Here is a 22,148-nt window from a genome sequence, read left to right on the forward strand (position 1 = left end):
AATTAAGAGGGCTAAAAGGGGTCATGAAATATCTTAAGCAAACAGGGTAAAGGAAAATCCCAAAGCCTTTTATTCATATATAAGGAGCAAGAGGGTAACTAGAGAAAGGATTGGCCCACTCAAGGACAAAGGAGGAAAATTATGCGTGGAGTCAGAGAAAATGGGTGAGATTCTAAACGAGTACTTTGCATCGGTATTCACCGAGGAGAGGGACATGACAGATGTTGAGGTTAGGGATAGATGTTTGATTACTCTAGGTCAAGTCGGCATAAGGAGGGAGGAAGTGTTGGGTATTCTAAAAGGCATTAAGGTGGACAAGTCCCCAGGTCCGGATGGGATCTATCCCAGGTTTCTGAGGGAAGCGAGAGAGGAAATAGCTGGGGCCTTAACAGATATCTTTGCAGCATCCTTAAACACGGGTGAGGTCCCGGAGGACTGGAGAATTGCTAATGTTGTCCCCTTCTATAAGAAGGGTAGCAGGGATAATCCAGGTAATTATAGACCGGTGAGCCTGACGTCAGTGGTAGGGAAGCTGCTGGAGAAGATACTGAGGGATAGGATCTATTCCCATTTGGAAGAAAATGGGCTTATCAGTGATAGGCAACATGGTTTTGTGCAGGGAAGGTCATGTCTTACCAACTTAATAGAATTCTTTGAGGAAGTGACAAAGTTGATTGATGAGGGAAGGGCTGTAGATGTCATATACATGGACTTCAGTAAGGCGTTTGATAAGGTTCCCCATGGTAGGTTGATGGAGAACGTGAAGTCGCATGGGGTCCAGGGTGTACTAGCTAGATGGATAAAGAACTGGCTGGACAACAGGAGACAGAGAGTAGCAGTGGAAGGGAGTTTCTCAAAATGGAGACGTGTGACCAGTGGTGTTCCACAGGGATCCGTGCTGGGACCACTGTTGTTTGTGATATACATAAATGATTTGGAGGAAAATATAGGTGGTCTGATTAGCAAGTTTGCAGACAACACTAAGATTGGTGGAGTAGCAGATAGTGAAGGGGACTGTCAGAGAATACAACAGAATATAGATAGATTGGAGAGTTGGGCAGAGAAATGGCAGATGGAGTTCAATCAGGGCAAATGCGAGGTGATGCATTTTGGAAGATCCAATCCAAGAGTGAACTATACAGTAAATGGAAAAGTCCTGGGGAAAATTGATGTACAGAGAGATTTGGGTGTTCAGGTCCATTGTTCCCTGAAGTTGGCAACGCAGGTCAATAGAGTGGTCAAGAAGGCATACGACATGCTTTCCTTCATCGGACGGGGTATTGAGTACAAGAGTTGGCAGGTCATGTTACAGTTGTATAAGACTTTGGTTCGGCCACATTTGGAATACTGCGTGCAGTTCTGGTCGCCACATTACCAAAAGGATGTAGATGCTTTGGAGAGGGTGCAGAGGAGGTTCACCAGGATGTTGCCTGGTATGGAGGGCGCTAGCTATGAAGAGAGGTTGAGTAGATTAGGATTATTTTCATTAGAAAGACGGAGGTTGAGGGGGGACCTGATTGAGGTGTACAAAATCATGAGAGGTATAGACAGGGTGGATAGCAAGAAGCTTTTTCCCAGAGTGGGGGATTCAATTACTAGGGGTCATGAGTTCAAAGTGAGAGGGGAAAAGTTTAGGGGGGATATGCGTGGAAAGTTCTTTACGCAGAGGGTGGTGGGTGCCTGGAACGCGTTGCCAGCGGAGGTGGTAGACGCGGGCACGATAGCGTCTTTTAAGATGTATCTAGACAGATACATGAATGGGCAGGAAGCAAAGAGATACAGACCCTTAGAAAATAGGCGACAGGTTTAGATAGAGGATCTGGATCGGCGCAGGCTTGGATGGCCGAAGGGCCTGTTCCTGTGTTGTAATTTTCTTTGTTCTTTGTTCTTTAAAAGAAACTACAAAGGTATGAGGCGCGAGTTGGCAATGACGGATTGGGAAACGTTACTTAAAGGGATGAGGGTGGATAGGCAATGGCAAACATTTAAAGAGCGCATGGATGAACTGCAACAATTGTTTATCCCTGTCTGGCGCAAAAGTAAAATGGGAAAGGTCGCCAAACCATGGCTTACAAGGGAAATTAGAAATAGCATTAGATCCAAGGAAGAGGCATATAAATTCGCCAGAAAAAACAACAGACCTGAGGATTGGGAGCAGTTTAGAATTCAGCAAAGGAGGACCAAGGGATTGATTAAGAAGGGGAAAATAGAGTACGAGAGCAAGCTTGTGCGGAACATAAAAAGTGACTGTAAAAGTTTCTATAGGTATGCGAAGAGAAAAAGATTAGTGAAGACAAATGTAGGTCCCTTACAGTCAGATACAGGGGAATTTATTATGGGGAATAAAGAAATGGCTGACCAACTAAATGCATACTTTGGTTCTGTCTTCACAAAGGAGGACACAAATATCATATCAGAAATGTTGGGGATCACAGGGCTTAGTGAGAGAGAGGAACTAACTCAGTAGTAGTAGAGAAATGGTGTTGGGAAATTTATGGGATTGAAGGCCAATAAATCTCCAGGGCCTGATGGTATGCATCCCAGAATGCTTAAGGAAGTGGCCCTCGAAATAGTGGATGCATTGGTGGTCATCTTCCAAGATTCTATAGACTCTGGAACAGTTCCTACAGATTGGAGGGTAGCTAATGTAACCCCACTATTTAAAAAGGGAGGTAGAGAGAAAGCAGGGAATTATAGACCGATCAGCCTGGCGTCGCTAGTGGGGAAAATTCTGGAGTCCATTATCAAAGATTTTACAGCTCAGCACTTGGAGAACAGTGGTAGAATCGGGCAGAGTCAGCATGGATTTACGAAAGGGAAATCATGCTTGACAAATCTACTCGAATTCTTCGAGGATGTAACTAATAGAGTTGATAAGGGGGAGCCAGTGGATGTGGTTTATTTGGACTTTCAGAAGGCTTTCGACAAAGTCCCACATAAGAGATTAGTGTGTAAAATTAAAGCGCATGGGATTGGGGGTAGTGTATTGCGATGGATAGAAAATTGGTTGGCAGACCGGAAACAAGGAGTAGGGGTAAATAGGTCTTTTTCCGAATGGCAGGTAGTGACTAGTGGGGTACCGCAGGGATCGGTGCTAGGACCCCAGCTATTCACAATATATATTAATGATTTCAGGAGGCAGTCACACCCCTTAGAAGTTACTTGGACACTGTGTTTCAGGAGGCAGTCACACCCCTTAGATTAACTACCTTGAATTCAGCCAGTGGTCAGGTTCAGGAGGGTGTGACTATGAATGAGGCAGGTAGAGGGATCCAGGAGGTAATGCTACAGGAGCCCCAGCCATTGTCCTTGTCCAACAGGTTCGAGATTCTTGCTCCCTGTGTGGATGAGAGCAGGGACTGTAGGGAGGATGAGCAAACTGACCACAGCACCGTGGTATAGGGAGCCATTCAAGTGGGGGGAGAGAAAAGAGAAATGTAGGCGTAATCGGGGATCGTACAGTTAGGGGCATAGACACTGTTCTCTGTGGCCAGGATCAAGAGTCCCGTAAGCTCTGTTGCCTACCTGGTGCCAGGGTGCAGGATATCTCATCTGGGCTGTAGAGGAACTTGGAGTGGGAGGGGAAAGGTCCAGTTGTCGTGGTCCATGTAGGTACCAATGATATAGGTAGAACGAGGTTAGAGGTTCTGCTGAGGGAATATGAGCAGCTAGGGGCTAAATTAAAAAGCAGAACCTAAAAGATAATAATCTCCGGATTGCTACCTGAGCCACGGGCAAATTGGCAAAGGATTAATAAGATTAAAGAGGTAAATGCGTGGCTCAAAGATTGGTGTGGGAGAAATGGGTTCGAATTCGTGGGACATTGGCACCAGTACTGGGGAAGGAGGGAGCTTTTCCGATGGGACGGGCTCCACCTGAATCATGCTGGGACCAGAGTCCTGGCGAATCACATAACTGGGGCTGTAGATAGGGCTTTAAACTAAATAGTGGGGGGGAGGGTTCAGTTGCATGGAAAAACAGGAAGTTAAAGGAGAAGGTAGGAGTGCAGGTTAGTGGTGAGGCTGGTTGTTACCAAACTGTAAGAAGTATACTGGTTAAGCCAGAAGAGAGAAATAATAAACAGGCGAATAAAGCATCAGTGCTGAGGGACAGATTAGAGGGTATAGCTTAAATACGAGTTCTATATACAAATGCACAGAGTGTAAGGAATAAACGAGATGAACTGCAGGCGCAAATTCAAATGGAAGATTATGACGTGGTGGCCATTGGGGAGATGTGGCTGCAGGATGGTCAGGACCGGGAACTAAATATACCTGGTTATAAAGTTTACAGGAGGGACAGGGAAAATAGCAGAGGGGGTGGAATAGCCTTACTGATTAGAAATAATATCACCTCATTGGTGAGGGAGGATATAATGAGGGGAAAGCATCCAGTGGAGACCTTATGGGTGTAATTGAGGAACAGAAAAGGATCTAAAACTGTAATAGGTGTGGTGTATAGACCCCCTGGTAGCAGTTCTGAGATGTTAGATTGTATAAATGCACAAATTAGGCAAGTGTGTAACAAAGGCAGAGTAGTAGTAATGGGGGATTTTAACTTACACATAGATTGAGAGAGGCAGACTAGCACCTGTCAGAAAGGTAGTGAATTTCTGGAATGTGTCCAGGATAGTTACCCACAGCAATATGACCTAGATGTAACAAGGGGGCAGGCAATATTAGATTTAGTTATGAGTAATGAGCCAAATTTAATTAATAGCCTAACTGTGCGTGAACATTTATCAAATAGTGATCACAACATGATCGAATTCAAGGTAGCATTTGAAAGTGAAAAGCACGAATCCGCTACTAGAATTTTAGACTTGGGTAAGGCTGTCTTTACCGGGATGAGACAGCGACTGTCCACGGTAAACTGGGTAGATCTGTTAATGGGTCAAACGACTGAAGAACAGTGGAGAATATTTAAAGAAACATTTAACGAAATACAGAGCAAGTATATACCCCAAGAGGAAAAAGCTCCACTTCACAGAAAAAACAGCCATGGACAACCAAAGAGATTAGGGATAGCATGAAACAAAAAGAAATGGCTTACAAAAATGCAAAACGCAGCACAGATCCGGCCGAATGGGATTGATACAAAGACCAGCAAAGGGTCACAAAGCAGCTTATAAGAGCGACTAAAAGAGATTATGAAAGGAAACTTGAAAGGGACATCAAAATCAATAAGAAGAAATTTTATAGTTACATAAAGGGAAAACGAGTGGTCAAGAGCAATGTAGGCCCACTAAAAGCTGAAAATGAGGATATTGTCATTGATAATGGGGAAATGGCAGACATGTTGAACAATTACTTTGCCTCAGTATTCACAGTTGAAAAGGAGGATAACTTGCTGGAAGTCCAGAAAAAATTAATAGCCGATAGGGGACAGGGACTTAATACAATTAACGTAAGTAAAACATCAGTAACAAGGAAATTAATGGAACTAAAGAGTGAGAAATCCCCAGGACCTGACGGTTTCCATCCGAGGGTGTAAAAGGAAGTAGGGGAGCACATTGTAGATGCCCTAACTATAGTCTTTCAGAGTTCCCTAGATCCAGGAGTGGTCCCTCTGGATTGGAAAGTTGCACATGTCACTCCGCTTTTTAAGCAGGGTGAAAGGGGGAACCAAGGAAATTACAGACCAGTTAGCCTGACATCTGTGGTGGGCAAGTTGCTGGAGTCTATAATCAAGGATAGGGTGAATGAACACCTAGAAGAATTTCAGTTAATCAGGGACAGCCAGCATGGATTCATGATGGGAAGGTCATGCCTGACAAATCTCATTGAATTTTTTGAAGAGGTGACTAAGGTAGTGGACAGGGGAATGTCTATGGATGTTATTTATATGGACTTCCAGAAGGCATTTGATAAGGTCCCACATAAGAGACTGTTATCTAAGGTAGAAGACCACGGAGTTGAGGGCAAATTATTGACATGGTTAGGAAGTTGGTTGAGTGGTAGTCGACAGAGAGTGGGGATAATGGGTAAGTACTCCAATTGGCAGGATGTGACTAGTGGTGTGCCGCAGGGCTTTGTGTTCGGGCCTCAATTATTCACATTATTCATTAACGACTGGATGATGGCATAGTAAGTCATATATCCAAGTTTGCTGATGATACAAAGTTAGGCGGCATTGTAGACAGTCTAGATGATAGCATAAAATTGCAAAGAGATATTGACAGACTAGGTGAGTGGGAAAAACTGTGGCAGATGGATTTCAATGTGGGCAAGTGTGAGATTATCCATTTTGGACCAAAAAAGGATAGAGCAGGGTACTTTCTAAATGGGAAGAGGTTAAATACAGTGGATGTCCAAAGAGACTTGGAGTTCAGGTGCATAGATCTTTAAAATGCCACGAGCAAGTGCAGAAAATAATCAAAAAGGCTCGTGGAATGCTAGCCTTTATATCTAGAGGATTGGAGTATAAAGACACAGAGGTTATGCTGCAGCAGTACAAAACCTTGGTTACACCCCACTTGGAGTACTGGGAGCAGTTCTGGGCACTACACCTTAGGAAGGATATGTTGGCCTTGGAGGGAGTGCAACGTAGGTTTACAAGAATGATACCTGGACTACAGGGGTTAAGTTACGAGGAGAGATTACACAAATTAGGCCTATTGTCGCTAGAATTTATCAGGTTAAGGGGTGATCTGATCGAACTCTTCAAGATATTCACAGGAAAAGACAGGCTAGATAAAGATAAACTATTTCCACTGGTTGGAGATTCTATAACTAGGGGGCATAGTCTAAAAATTAGGACCAGACCATTCAGGAGAGATATTAGGAAGCACTTCTTCACACAAAGGGTGGTAGAGGTTTGGATCTCTCGCCCATAAACAGCAGTTGAAGCTAGAACAGTTGTTAATTTTAAATCTGAGATAGATAGATTTTTGTTAAGCAAAGATATAAAGGGATATGGGCCAAAGGCAGGTATATGGAGTTAGACCGCGGATCAACCATGATCTCATTGAATGGCGGGACAGGCTCGAGGGGCTGAATGGCCTCTTCCTCTTCCTATGTTCCTATGAGGGAACTAAATGTAATATCTCCAAATTTGCAGATTTCACAAAACTGGGTGGGAGGGTGAGTTGTGAGGAGGATGCAGAGAGGCTTCAGGGTGATTTGAACATGTTGAGTGAGTGGGCAAATGCACGGCAGATGCAGTATAATGTGGATAAATGTGAGGTTATCCACTTTGCTAGCAAAAACAGGAAGGCAGATTATTATCTGAACGGCTATAAACTGAGAGGGGAATATGCAGCGAGACCTGGGTGTTCTCGTACACCAGTCGCTGAAGGTAAGCATGCAGGTGCAACAGGCGGTAAAAAAGGCAAATGGTATGTTGGCCTTCATAGCGAGAGGGTTTAAGTAGTTTAGTTTAGAGATACAGCACTGAAACAGGCCCTTCGGCCCACCGAGTCTGTGCCGACCATCAACAACCCATATACACTAATCCTACACTAATCCCATATTCCTACCACATCCCCACCTTTCCCTATATTTCCCTACCACCTGCCTATACTAGGGGCAATTTATAATGGCCAATTTGCCTACTAACCTGCAAGTCTTTTGGCTTGTGGGAGGAAACCGGAGCACCCGGAGAAAACCCACACAGACACGGAGAACTTGCAAACTCCACACAGGCAGTACCCAGAATTGAACCCGGGTCGCTGGAGCTGTGAGGCTGCGGTGCTAACCACTGCGCCACTGTGCCGCCCACAGGAGCAGGGATGTCTTGCTGCAATTATACAGGCCCTTGGTGAGGCCACACCTGGAATATTGTGTGCAGTTTTGGTCTCCTTATCAGAGGAAGGATACTCTTGCTATGGAGGGAATGCAGCGAAGGTTTACCAGACTGATTCCTGGGATGGCGTGAATGACGTATGAGGAGAGATTGAGTCAGTTAGGATTATATTCGCTGGAGTTCAGAAGAGTGAGGGGGGATCTCATAGAAACCTATAAAATTCTAACAGGACTTGACAGGGTAGATGCAGGAAGGATGATCCCGATGGTGGGGGAGTCCAGAACCAGGAGTCATAGTCTAAGGATATGGGGTAAACCTTTCAGGACTGAGATGAGGAGAAATTTCTTCACCCAGAGAGTAGTGAGGCTGTGGAATTTGCTACCACAGCAGACCTGTGCAGGGTCAGGACATGGAAATGGAAATGCCTCCATCAGCACAAGATTCCTCTCTTTATCTCTGTTTTGTTCTTTAAGAAGCTCTTCAAAACCTAATTCTTTGGCCCATCTGCTCTAATGTCTTATGTGGCTCAGTGTCGAACTTAGTTTAATAATGCTCCTGTGAAGTATCTTGGAACGCTATGCTATATTAAAGGCACTGTATAAATACAGGTTGTTGTTGTTCAGATGAGACCTGAGGCCCAAGTGTAGGAGGTCTTCCTGCCTGTCTGTTGGGGTTGTGCATTGTTTACCCTCAACAGGTGCTAACCAATTTATCCTTAACTACATTTGAAGGATACATATTTTAGCAAGTTTAGTTTAGTTTAGATATACAGCACTGAAAGCAGTTGAGGCCAAAACATTGTATGTTTTCAAAAAGGAGTTAGATATAGCTCTTGAGTCTAAAGGGATCAAAGGATATGGAGAGAAAGTGGGAACAGGTTACTGAGTTGGATGATCAGCCATGATCATAATGAATGGTGGAGCAGGCTCAAAGGGCCGATTGACCTACTCCTGCTCCTATTTTCTATGTTTTCATGGAAGCCGCTTCCCAGTGGCAGGTTGGGTGGCCATTGGAGCCAGAGGCTCCATGCCCCATTGACGAGGCAGTGGGTAACAAAGGACACACGCGTGGACCAAACACATCCCCCAGAGAGGCTTCCCCTCTTCTCCGAAGGCCCTACCAGCTTGGGGCCTCTTTATTTTTAAAATTATATATAAGTTTCCGAGGGCCCCTCCATTTTGAGGCACTCTCGCAATCCCCTTTCTGCCTAATGTCCTGATGGGGCTACCAGCCGTCCAAAGCTGCGGGCCCTCAGATTGGGCCTGCAGCCTCAGGAACCCACCCGCTATCCTTAATTGGACAGCGGGCGTGGAAGATTGTGCCAGAGTGGGCCGAAGGGCCTGTTTCAGTGCTGTATCTCTAATCTAATCTAAAGCACCTCATCCTTTGATGAGGCACTTTGCAACACTGACTCAACACTGATCTCAATAACTTAGATGCAGCACTGAAACAAGCCCTTCAGCCCACCGAGTCTGTGCCGACCATCAACCACTCATTTATACTAATCCGACACTAATTCCATATTCCTACCACATCCCACCTGTCCCTATATTTCCCTACCACCTACCTATACTAGGGGCAATTTATAATGCCCAATTTACCTATCAACCTGCAAGTCTTTGGCATGTGGGAGGAAACCGGAGCACCCGGAGGAAACGCACGCAGACACCGGGAGAACTTGCAAACTCCACACAGGCAGTACCCAGAATTGAACCCGGGTCGCTGGAGCTATGAGGCTGCGGTGCTAACCACTGCGCCACTGTGCTGCCCCAGCTCTGAATGCTTTTGGTCATTGCTGCTTTAGCTGCTTTTAATAAATTATTAAAAGCCGTGCCATCTTGCACCAAAGTTGTCTTTCATTTGCACACAGGTTTAAACGAGGAAAATTCACAAGTTTTTCTTTATTTGTTCTTGGGATGTGACCATCCCTACTTGCCCTCAAGAAGGTAATGGTGAGCTGCCACCTTAAACTGCTGCAGTCCATATGGTGAGGGTTCTCCCCTGGTGGTGTTAAGTAGGGAATTTCAGGATTTTGGGCCAGGGCAATGAAGGAATGGCAATTTATTTCTAAGTCAGAATGGTGTGTGGCTTGCAGGGGAACTTGTAGGTGATGATATTCCCATGTGCCTACTGCCTGTGTCCTTCTAGGTGTTTGGAAGGTGCTGTCATAGGAGCCTTGGCAAGTTGCTGCAGTGCATCTTGTAGATGGTATGTACTGCAATCATGGTGCACTGTTGGTGGCAGAAGTGATTGTTTAAGGTTGTATACGGGGTACCAATCAAGTGGGCTTGTGATTCCATAGTTGGTAAAATGCCGCCTTGATGTTACCTCTGGAATTCAGCTCTTTTGTCCATTTTGGACCAAGGCTGTAATGAGGTCTGGAGCTGAGTGGTCTTGGTGGAATCCAACTGAATGTCGGTGAGCAGGTTATTGTTGAGTAAATGCCACTTGATAGCACAGTCCACGACACCTTCCATCACTTTGCTGATGATTGAGAGTAGATTGATGTGCAGTAATTGGCCAGATTGAATTTGTCCTGATTTTTGTGGACAGGACATACCTGGACAATTTTCCACTTTGTCAGTTAGATGCTAGTATTTTAGCTGTCCTGGGAGAGCTTCCCTCGAGCTGCAGCCAGTTCTGAAGCACAAGGTCTTCAGTCCTACAGCTGGGATGTTGTTGGAGTTCATAGCCCTTTCTGTATCCAGTGCGCTAAGTCGTTCTTCATCACGTGGAACAAAGAACAAAGAACAGTACAGCACAGGAACAGGCTATTCGGCCCTCCAAGCCTGCGCCGATCTTGATGCCTGCCTAAACTAACACCTTCTGCACTTCCAGGGTCCATATCCCTCCATTCCCTTCCTATTCATATATTTGTCAAGATGCCTCTTAAACATCGCTATCGTATCTGCTTCCACCACCTCCCCTGGCAGCAAGTTCCAGGCACTCACCACCCTCTGTAAAAAACTTGCCTCGCACATCCCCTCTAAACTTTGTCCCTCGCACCTTAAACCTATGTCCCCTAGTAACTGACTCTTCCACCCTGGGAAAAAGCTTCTGACTATCCACTCTGTCCATGCCGCTCATAACTTTGTAAACCTCTATCATGTCGCCCCTCCACCTCCGTCGTTCCAGTGAAAACAATCTGAGTTTTTCCAACCTCTCCTCATAGCTAATGCCCTCCAGACCAGGCAACATCCTGGTAAACCTCCTCTGTACCCTCTCCAAAGCGTCCACGTCCTTCTGGTAGTGTGGCGACCAGAGTTGCACGCAATATTGTAAGTGTGGCCTAACTAAGGTTCTGTACAGCTGCAACATGACTTGCCAATTTTTATACTCTATGCCCCGACCGATGAAGGCAAGCATGCCGTATGCCTTCTTGACTACCTTATCCACCTGCGTTGCCACTTTCAGTGACCTGTGGACCTGTATGCCCAGATCTCTCTGCCTGTCAATACTCCTAAGGGTTCTGCCATTTACTGTATACCTCCCACCTGCATTAGACCTTCCAAAATGCATTACCTCACATTTGTCCAGATTAAACTCCATCTGCCATTTCTCCGCCCAAGTCTCCAACCGATCTATATCCTGCTGTATCCTCTGACAATCCTCATCATTATCCACAACTCCACCAACCTTTGTGTCGTCCGCAAACTTACTAATCAGACCAGCTACATTTTCCTCCAAATCATTTATATATACTACAAACAGCAAAGGTCCCAGCACTGATCCCTGCGGAACACCACTAGTCACATCCCTCCATTCAGAAAAACACCCATCCACTGTTACCCTCTGTCTTCTGTGGCTGAGCCAGTTCTGTATCCATCTTGCCAGCTCACCTCTGATCCCGTGTGACTTCACCTTTTGCAACAGTCTGCCATGCGGGACCTTGTCAAAGGCTTTACTAAAGTCCATATAGACCACATCCACCGCCCTTCCCTCATCAATCATCTTCGTCACTTCCTCAAAAAACTCAATCAAATTAGTAAGACACGAGTGAATTGAATTGGCTGAAGACTGGCTTCTGTGATGATGAGGACTTCAGGAGCAAGCCGAGATGGATCATCCACTCAGCGTTCTGGCTGAAGATGGTTGCATCTTGTTTTTTGCACCTGTGTGCTGGACTCTGCCTTCATTGAGGATGGGAATGTATTGTAACAAGCTAAAAAGTGATATTTTATACTTTTTGTCACATAACTTTAGTATTATACAGTCTTGTATCTCACTGTATGAGGTCTTTTCCAAAATCTTTAATTGAAATACCATGAAAGCCCATTTGTTAGTGGATGTTGGTGGTCTTTCTTCGAAGATTTATATGTGGGTAATAGCAAATTTAAATAAATATTGCATTAAAGTTTCCATTTTGTGAAGGATTAACTGGATCCAATAGAAAGACTGTTTTGTCAGAATGTTGTAGGATGCTGTATATTAAGCAGCCATTCAGACCACATCAGGGAGATTTGTTAGGTCTCTGATTTTTTTTAAACCTAGTAATAGCCACAAACCATCTGCATCCTGTCTATAATCTGCCACCCTCTGCTGTTTTATCCTGGTGTGGTCCAAGTTCCTTGAAGGATCATTCCCTCTGTAAAAATGTTGTGTGTCGCCTACGCTGGTATAATCTCATCCCTTCCTCCAATCTGTTGTATGAATGGAAAGTTATTGAGGATGCACCCTCCCCATCTCCGGAAAAGTCATTATTAGAATGTTAAGCTCATTTGATTGGTTTTTTTTTGTAATCAAGCTTCAAACAAGGTAAAGAATTTATTCAGCTTTTTCAGAGGTAACTTTGAAAGCAAAGTTGGTGAATACTGTATGTGATCTGACCTTCCTTAAGTGTAGGCAACAAGCATGGTAAGCATACATGCCAACCTACAAAACTTGGAAAAGCTGCCAAACAGCTTCACAAGAAACAGCTGGCAGCTCAAAACAGGTGTAGTGGAGAAAACACCCTGAATAAAGTCCAGTAACCAAGGCCACTGCTTCAGGGCAACAAAATAAGTTATTTTTCTTCAGTAAAATTTCTGGAAAAAAAGCGTTCTGGAATCAAATTATTTTGTATTTCAATGAAGACTAGAACCTACCAACTTAAGTATGACATATGAAAAGAAATTGTGACAGTGGGAGTGGAATATGAACGTGTCATGACTTAAGCTACACTTCTACCCAATATTCTACCTGTTACATTATTGTGGAGGAAATAAAAATGCAATTGTTGCACTGGTGGGTCAAACATTTTTGACGGGGTTAGTGAAATCTGATGGTGTGAAATTATTTCCAGGAAGGGTCCGTTTGGCATGCCCTGCTTCAAGGAAATAGTCTGGGAATCTCTTGATACTTGTGGATTTCCCATTGTGCTGCTCACTGCATGCTATTGTATGTTGTGTATATTATAGTTGATGAGCTATTTTATGAGGGCAGGTGTGCTGTATCATGCAAAGTAAAATGTACCATTCTGCTAAGATGGAGCTGTGCCCCTTTAAGACCACAAAGTAAAATTGGTGATAAATTGAGTCTGAGATCATAATGTAATTGTTTGGTGAGGAAATAGTACAGATTGGAAAATGTTTGTAAGGTTCAGACTCCAGGTCAGGCACACCCATCATTAAGTGCCTGGCTTAGTTTTCAAAAGTCAAGATACAATATTCTTTTAATTTCTTTTTGCCTTTGTTATAAGAAAATACTAATAATGTAAGATGACAGTTTTGAGTGAAAGGCACCTTTACAATACATGACTTTTCAGAATCCCATTTGGGGTGATATTCAAGTTAAACAACTGGGTGTATTTTTCAATATCTTAAGGTTTAATTGCTGCTTCCATTATGTAAACATGAAAAGCTAATAAATGTTATGGTTGTATACCATGTCATATTTTTTGACTGCAGCAGCACTGGGAAGTTGAAATATATTTTGGGGGAGGGTGTTAAAAGAAATGAAACTATTAAGAATAGTTACTCAGACTGGCAAAAAATGCCTTTAAGGGAAAGCTACATAAGTATGAGGGAGAATGGAATAAAAGGTTATGCTGATTGTGTTAGATGAAGAGGAGTTGGCTTTTGTTGACCATTAGCACTGGCATAGACCAATTGGGCCGAATGGCCTATTTCTGTGCTGCATTTTCTATGTAATTCAACAAATGATGTGCAAGCATAGTTAAACCTGTAAGGGGTCTAAATAGAGAAAAAAATTAATAATAATGAGAGAGGAAAATATGAAATCAGCCAAAATCATTGTGACCCCCCAAGATAATTTGGACAATACTCCATGCATGAAATTCTGACTTTTTATTTTAATAATCTTTCCTTGATATTAGATTACAGTAAAACACCTATGTCAGGGGTATTTATTCTTGAAGTTTTGATGGAGGTGGAAAAAATTAGTCATTAAGACTTTAATCTGAGTTACAGTCCTGTTGAGCCTAACTTAACATTGAGCTGGATATTCATGAACTAATTGAGGAGAATTTGGTGCAAATGCTCACACATTTGTTTCCAAACTATCATGAATAATTACCAACTCAGATATTGAAGAATCCAGTGCTCTTTGTTTAAGATATTGCATGAAATGGGTATGAAGAGATAATGAGAGAGGACGAAATAAGTAACTCATATCAGTTATTTCTAACATGAGGCCAGAGGACATTCTATAGCTGAAAGCGTTCTCCTATATTAAAATAATTTGTGCAGTTTTTTCCTCAGTAATCCTGCTCAGGCTTGTTGGTGTTTGAGTATATATGTTGAGTGAATTATAGTCCTATTAGATAAACCAAATTTTAACTATTTTTAAATATATTGGTTACATGCAGTCTCCTGTAATGTCAGTCTGCTTTGCCCGATTTCACCCCAACTTAGTAGTTGGTGGTACATACTCTGGACAAATCGTTCTTTGGGACAACCGCAGCCACCGACGAACTCCAGTTCAACGAACACCTCTTTCTGCTGCTGCTCACACTGTGAGTAAAATATTCTTATGCCTAAATATATTATTTGAACTGCTTTTTTTTTTTACTTCCCTGTTGCAATTTATTCAGCATGTATTTGCAGAATGACATAGAAATTACATCATCTGACTCAACCAGTCTCAGTTGGTGTATATCCTCCATATGAGCAGTAAGTCTAATCTCAAGTGCTTGCCCTGTTCTTTGGATGGGGAGTTGAGCACTCTGTAATAATCAGTTTATTCAGCATGTTGAGTATAGCTTCACATTAGATTGAATTTCAAAATTAGTATAATTTCCTGGAACAGTACTTCAACAGATAAATATCCAGTGTTTAAGGGGCAGGATGTAGATGAGAAGCAGGAGCGGGGCCACAGATAGGTCCTGGGGAGGACACCAGAGGTGACGGTGCGGGAGCAGGAAGAGACATCATTGCAAGTGATACTGTAGCTACGATTAGATATTTAACAATGGAACCAGGTGAGAGCAGTCCCACCCAGTGGCGTGGCGTCTGACGAGGATGATGTGGTCAACCATGTCAAAGGCTGCGAACAGGTCGAGAAGGATGAGGAGGGATAGTTTACCCTCGTCACAGTCACATAGGATGTCGTGATGTCATTTGTTACTTTGATAAGAGCTGTTTCGGTACTGTGGCAGGGTTGGAAACCTGATAGGAGCGATTCAGACATGTCATTCCGGGACAGATGGGCATGGATATGGGAGGTGACAATATGTTCAAGGACTTTGGAGAGGAAAGGGAGGTTGGAGATGGGGCAGTAGTTTGCAAGGACGGTGGGATCAAGGATTAGTTTTTTGAGAAGAGGGTTGATGACAGCAGATTGAATGGAGTGAGGACAATGCCTGAAGAGAAAGAACCATTAACAATATCAGCTAACACAGGGACCAAGAAGGGAAGTTAGGTGGTCAGCAGTTTAGTGGGAATAGGGTCGAAGGTACAGGAGATGGGTCTCATGGACAAGATGAGCTCGGAGAGGGCAAGAGGGGAGATGGGAGAGAAACAGCGTGGGGGGGAGCTTTAGAGGAAGTTTGGCCTGGTGTGCTAGTGGAAGGGAGGGACATGGCAGAGGCAGCTGATTAGATGGTCTCAATCTTAGTGACAAAGAAGCCTATGAGCTCCTCAAACTTTTTGTTGGAGGTGTGGGTGGAGGAGACAGAGGAGAGAGATTTAAGAAGACAGTTCACAGTAGAGAAGAAAAGAAGGTTATCTTTGCATTCCTGGATGTTCCTGGAATAGTGAGTAGTTTTAGCAGACAAGAATAGGACCTGATGGTGCTTTATGTGGTCTGGCCAGATCTGGCAAGCTAATAAACAGGGGCACACAGACATGACTAAATCCTAATTGTAAAGTCATACTTTGTTTTTAAATAATACTTTAGCCTTTCAAGTCTGTATCTCTTGGACTTAAGGGAGCAGAGATCAGGGGCAACAGCCAGGGTGAGAGAAAGTTCTTATGAAAGATCTTCGACCTAGACGTTAACCCTACTTTCTCTCCGCAGATGCTGCCTGACCTGCTGAGTATTTCCAGCATTTTCTATTTGCATGTGAGCGAGAGTAATGATTTTATTGGGGTTTAGGACAGCAAAGGTGGAGAAGGTGATGTGTTAGAGCAAATCAGTAGCTGCAGAAATGTTGTTACAAATGGAGGGCCAAAGGGTAAACAGTTGGGACAGGAATACATGCAGTCACATCATGTTATTTACTGTTAGTTATTGTTCCACAGAATTTATATATATTTATGCTAACTGGTCTATTTTCCATTGTGTTGCATGCAGGAGTTAAGATCAAGTATAGTCTTCTATTGAATTGGGGTTAGAGAGTGGGTAAGAGACAGTCTTCTTAATTTGTCCTGCCACTATCAAAGACTTGCATACTTACACGCCCAGGTCTCTCTGTTCCTGCACCCCCTTTAAAATCTTACCATTTAGTTTATATTGTCTCTCTTCATTCTTCCTACCAAAATAAATCACTTTAAAATGAAATTGGCATCAATTGACGCAATACATTACGTGAATTACTCAATATTTTCCCATCAAAAGAGACCTTGAATTAATATTGGCCAAGTATTGAAACTTGATCCCCACCCATATAATGTATTAAAAATATTGCATTTGCATGTATTTTCAGACATTGTCAAATGTTTGTCACACTTTTATGTTGGCCTTTCCATTACAAATTCCTGTGTCCACATTTATAACAGAAATTATAAACTTGTCGCCTGTAATTGTACACTGTCTCTATTGGTGGTGCCTTAACAGCCTAGTTTTGCATTTTCCAGCTCCTCAGCCTTTGCTGAAGAGAAACGTCACCGCCCTAATTCTAATTTTGTGTTTCTTAAATTGCCTTAAGTTTTGCAATTTGATTAAAAATAATATTTAAAGCATTATTTTTAAAAAGTGTATCTTTAAAATTAGGGTTTAATTATGTCTGTGTGCCCTTGTTGTTATCTCAATCTTCTAAATCTGCTATGCCTGAAGACTACACTTAGTCTTGACTCCCCATATGTAATTATTGCCCACCCTCTAATCCCATTTCACTTGAAGACTATACTTGATCTTGACTCATGTGTGCAACACCATGGAAAATCGACAAGTTAGCATAAATACATGTAAATTCTGTGGAACCATAACTAACAGTACGTAACATGATGTGACTGCATGTATTATATTCTAGTCTCAAATACAAGAAATGACATCACTCAGAGTGCTTGCCATGATCGTTTCAAATATCATGATTGATTACAACACTGTTGTCAAAATTGTACAAGAATTTAATAAAAATAAAAGCCAAGATTCTGAAACCCAATATCCCAAGGGAAAAGCTGAAGTATAGGGCTGTACGGAACATGAGGGAAAGTTATGCGATATACACGCAAATGAAAATCTCAAGTACATCTGGTGACTACCCTTGCTTGAAAAATGAAGATGACATATGAATTTTATTCAAGAAAATGTAACTTGAAGCTTTAGTATGAAATTTCAATCTGCTTAACATTACTTGCATTTTAGGTTTTTAACTTTATATAAGGTAACACGTTTAGCATAAAGACTGGTTTAGTATGGGAGTCTAATCTGAAGGAGCATCCAAAGATCAAGATCATGAGGTTTGTTGTAAATAGATCAAAGTTTATAATTGCAGTTTCCAGAGGTTTCCGCCATTCTACTTGTTTTGTTTCAGCATCCTGTGTACTGTGTGAATGTCGTTGGAACGCAAAATGCTCACAATCTAATCACAGTTTCCACAGATGGAAAAATGTGTTCCTGGAGCCTAGATATGCTGACTCAACCACAAGTAAGTTGATTCCTACACTGTTTGCCTGGCTCAGATTAAATGTTACTTCTAATTACATCAAAAAAGAAAAACTGTAACTAATAAATAGATTATTGTCATGTGTAAATTTTTATATATGTATGTGTATATTTCAGTAAATTTATAGTCTCTTTTAGGGAAAGGAATATTTGGCAGTGAGCAATCTATAGTGAAGTATGGAATGACAAGATCCATTATAAAGCTATTACTAGTCTGCCCTAAGAAAGTTGACATTTATCGTAACCTTGGAAGAGGTTACTAGCTCACTGTAAATATCGCCAATGCTCATAACTGTCATTGTATGTCCTTTGCAAGTGAAACTACCAGTGTGTGCCAAATTGGTTAGTTTTGTACTGGGGACTTATAGCCACTAAGAATTGGGCTGAAACTGAAAATAAAATCTTTCCAGCCAACAGAGACAAGATTCCTCTTTGTTGTCTTGCATAGATTTAAATCCTTGTTCCAGAAGTGAAAATGGTCCTCGATGGCACCAAAGAATAGCAACGTGAAACGTGGCCACAAAAAGCACTAAATTGTATTCGATAAATGCTAAACCATGGAAGCAAAACAATCTGGTTGAATGCTTCTGTAATTCACCCACATTCTGCCTTCCTGTCTCAGTCATGCCATCCAGGAAAACACAACACGAAGGCTAGTTGCTTCTCAAGATGGAAAGGTAAGATAGTTAGATGAGACAAACATTCCTGTGCACTTCCTAGATGGTAACTTAAGCATAAAGATCAGAACAGAATTCAACAAATTATGTGCCAGCATGGCCAACTTTCTTTGCAGGGGCTCAACTGTAGAGAAGAAAACCAAAACTAATGAGGGAGGAAGATATGAAACAGCTAAAATCATCACCCTCCCCAAAAAAAATAATTTGAGTAAAATACCAGAATATGTATTAGTCCTTATACCTAATTATTCAACTCTAGCTGGGTGTTCTCCAAAGATACCTGTTCCATAGACCCAGCAAGGGAAGCATTTGTTTCATTAAATATTTTATTATCTCTGTCTACACTTATTCCTACAAACTTCAATTCTACCCCTAACTATTTATCTGACTTTTTAAACATGTTAATCAACATGGCATTAACTGCTTTTGCTGGGAGTCTTCTACATGTCAGCTACTCTGAAAGAAAATCAAAATTGCTTCTCATTTTTCAACTCACATGAGGCTGCCTAATTTTATACTTGCGTGGTATAGTTCGGTGCTGAGGATCATGTATCTTATTTTTAAAACTGGTGAAATGTAGCCCAAGGCATACTTCCATTTAAAGAACTATTTATTTGATGTGCTGAGGAATATAGGGCAGAATCTTAACTGACAAAGACAGGGGGTTCAGATGTGATCTGGTAAATCCCCTAAAAGTGACACCAGTCGCGATCCCAACATCATCCCGCCCACTTCCGGGTTTCACCCAGGTGGTTTTACAGGCAAGCTGGGAACCTCCTTGGAGATGTCAGGTAAGTAATTGTAATATGCAAATTGGTATTTAACTCCTGTTTTAACCAAGCATTCTGGCACACATATTTCCTGAGCAGTCTACAACTGGTGAGTGCACAGTGGGGAGAGCTGCTTCAGTGAAACTGACAGGCTGGGATGACTTTGAACAGTGAAACTGAAGAGCTCCAGCCCTGAAAAGACAGCCTGTTCTTCATTGGCACAGGAGATGAACAGAAAAATCTGCTCCAAAATAAAGGAAAATTGAAGCCTCTGTGAATCGACCTAATTCTAATTGAGAGGCTGATGCTCACAGCACTTCTTCTGAGAGTATGCTTTCACTGTTGACAGATGATTTCCAACTCCTTGGAAGTTAGTTCACTTGTCTTGGACTTCACTCACCTTGAGCTGCTCTTCCCTGCTGTCAGCCTTCACCATGGCATGGGAGTAGCTTATGCAACTCTACCTTGGACCTCTGATGAAGAACAAGAGGAGCAGCAACACCAATAGCAGCAGGAACAATGCCAGCAACAGCACCAACTGCCTTCTCAGTCACATGCCACTCCACAGACTGGAGGAGATGGACACAGAAATCTAGCTCCAAGGAGGTGAGAGCCCCCAACAGAAGGTCTACATGCTCTCTTGACATGCTTGAGTACCATTGCCTCAGGATGCTCAGGCTTTCATAGCAGGTCATTGCTAATTTTTGAAATCTCGGGGAGTCGAGGGTTAGGCGGAGCAGGCCCGAAAGAGGAGTTGAGGCCTGGGACAGATCAGCCATGATCCTATTGAATGACGGAGCAGGCTTGAGGGGCTGAATGGCCTACTCCTGCTCCTATTTCTTATGTTCAATTAAATCTACACCAGTATTGTATGCAGTACTCTAGCTGCAGTCTAACTAGTCTTTTATACAGTTCTAGCATAACCTCCCTAGCATGTGACACAACAGGTTACTGAGCAGGTTAACAGGTTACTCAGTTGGATGATCAGCCATGATCATAATGAATGGCGGAGCAGGCTCGAAGGGCCAAATGGCCTACTCCTCCTATTTTCTATGTTTGTATGTAATATCTGAAGCCTCCTGGAACAAGACCTCCTTCCCAGTGGACCAGGCTGGCACACATTGCCTGTCAATGTGGCTATCACTGGAGGGCCACCCCTCTCACCTCGGTCTCTGCCTCTCCCAAAAGTTGTGTACTCTCTTCTGCAAGGAGAGAGAGAGAAAGCAGAGAGTTATGAGAGGCAGCAATGGATTGTGTGGAGAGGAGGGAAGGGCAACATTTGTGGAAGGTGACTTTAAGGCATGGGTGTGAGATGGCACAAAGATGAGGGTGCGTGTGAGTGTTGGTTGTCCAGATGGTGATGTGAGGAGGTGGCTGGAGAAAGAGAAATGGTGGAGCTGCAAGGTTTGTTGGTCTGAGGAGTATTGTGCAGGAGAATACTGGGGAAAAAAAATCAGAGTTTGGAGGTTGGCACCTGAAAGTGTTAAGTCATTCACCTTCCCCACAGTCCTGAGGTCCTTGAGCCTCTGGAGGCATTGTCTCCAGGTTTGAGGGACAGCATTCCTGCTGCTGAATTCCTTGGCCACTTCCATCCACTCCAGCTTGGTTTGAGAGGCTGGCCTTTTCCTACCGTCCTTGGCAAACAACACCTCACTTCAGTCCCTCAAATCCCACAGCAGGACTTCCAGGTAAGAGGGAGAGACCTGGGGAAGCAACCGTCCCAGGTCTCCTTTCCATTCCTGTGGTTGCTGCAGCGTTAGGAATCCATGTACGGTTCAGATTTCCTGGCCCATGCTGGGGTCCTTTTAATGAATGTCCTTCCTTTGACAGATTCAGCACGTCATTCTGCCTGCGTTCTCTGGTCGGGAGACCTGGGAACAAGATGCTAGTGCCGTGGCTCAGTTAAAGAGCCACAGCAAATCCCACTTCTTTGACAGACTCGTTCCTGGCCTCCTTATTGTATGCGGGTCAAGTGAAATGAAATTGTGTGTGGCAAATCCAAGAAAAATGCAGGGAACAACGCCAACTGCTGTACATGGTCTTGTTCAACCTCACAAGAGTCTTTGACTCTATCAACTGCAAAGGCTTATGGAGCATCCCGCTCAAAATTGGCTGTCCTCTGAAGTTTGCCACCATCCTCCCTCTACTCCACGATGATATGCAAGCTGTGATCCTCACCAACGGAACCACCACAGACCTTACCCCAGTCACGACTGGGGTCAAGCAAGGCTGTGTCATCGCCCCAACCCACTTCTCAATCTTCTTCGATGCAATGCTACACCTCACCTCCAGCAAACTACCTGCAGGTGTGGAGATAATCTATAGAACACACTGGAAACTGTTCAACCTACACTGCCTTCAATCCAAAACCAAAATCACTTCAACCTCAGTTGTCAAGCTTCAAACTGCAGAAGACGCTTGTGTATGCGGTCACTCTGAAACTGAGTTCCAGAGCATTGTCAGCTTCAGATCATTGTCAACTCCTTCTCCGAATCATATGAGGAAAATGGGTCTTTCACTAAACACTCGAAAAACAAAGGTCCTCTTCCAACCAGCTGCCACAGCACACCTTCCCATCAATCAAGATCAATGGCGAGATCCTGGAAAATGTGAACGATTTTCCATATCTCGGCGAAGGCAGACATAGACAATGAGGTTCATCATCGCCTACAATGTGCCAGCTCAGCTTTCGGCT

At 43.2% G+C, this 22,148-nt stretch overlaps 1 protein-coding gene across 4 annotated transcripts in view; it reads left to right on the top strand.

Annotated features, from left to right (window-relative positions):
- dync1i1a (dynein cytoplasmic 1 intermediate chain 1a) overlaps nt 1-22,148 on the top strand; it is a 533,829-nt gene that overhangs the window by 420,290 nt on the left and 91,391 nt on the right. For all 4 annotated transcript variants that reach the window (XM_068009827.1, XM_068009839.1, XM_068009830.1 and 1 more), the window contains exons 11-12: nt 14,549-14,695; nt 17,876-17,989. In XM_068009827.1, coding sequence (XP_067865928.1) covers nt 14,549-14,695; nt 17,876-17,989 — 261 coding nt within the window. The remainder of the gene's footprint in view (nt 1-14,548; nt 14,696-17,875; nt 17,990-22,148) is intronic.

The sequence above is a fragment of the Heterodontus francisci genome, chromosome 2 (assembly GCF_036365525.1).
Source record: "Heterodontus francisci isolate sHetFra1 chromosome 2, sHetFra1.hap1, whole genome shotgun sequence".
Lineage (NCBI taxonomy): Eukaryota > Metazoa > Chordata > Chondrichthyes > Heterodontiformes > Heterodontidae > Heterodontus > Heterodontus francisci.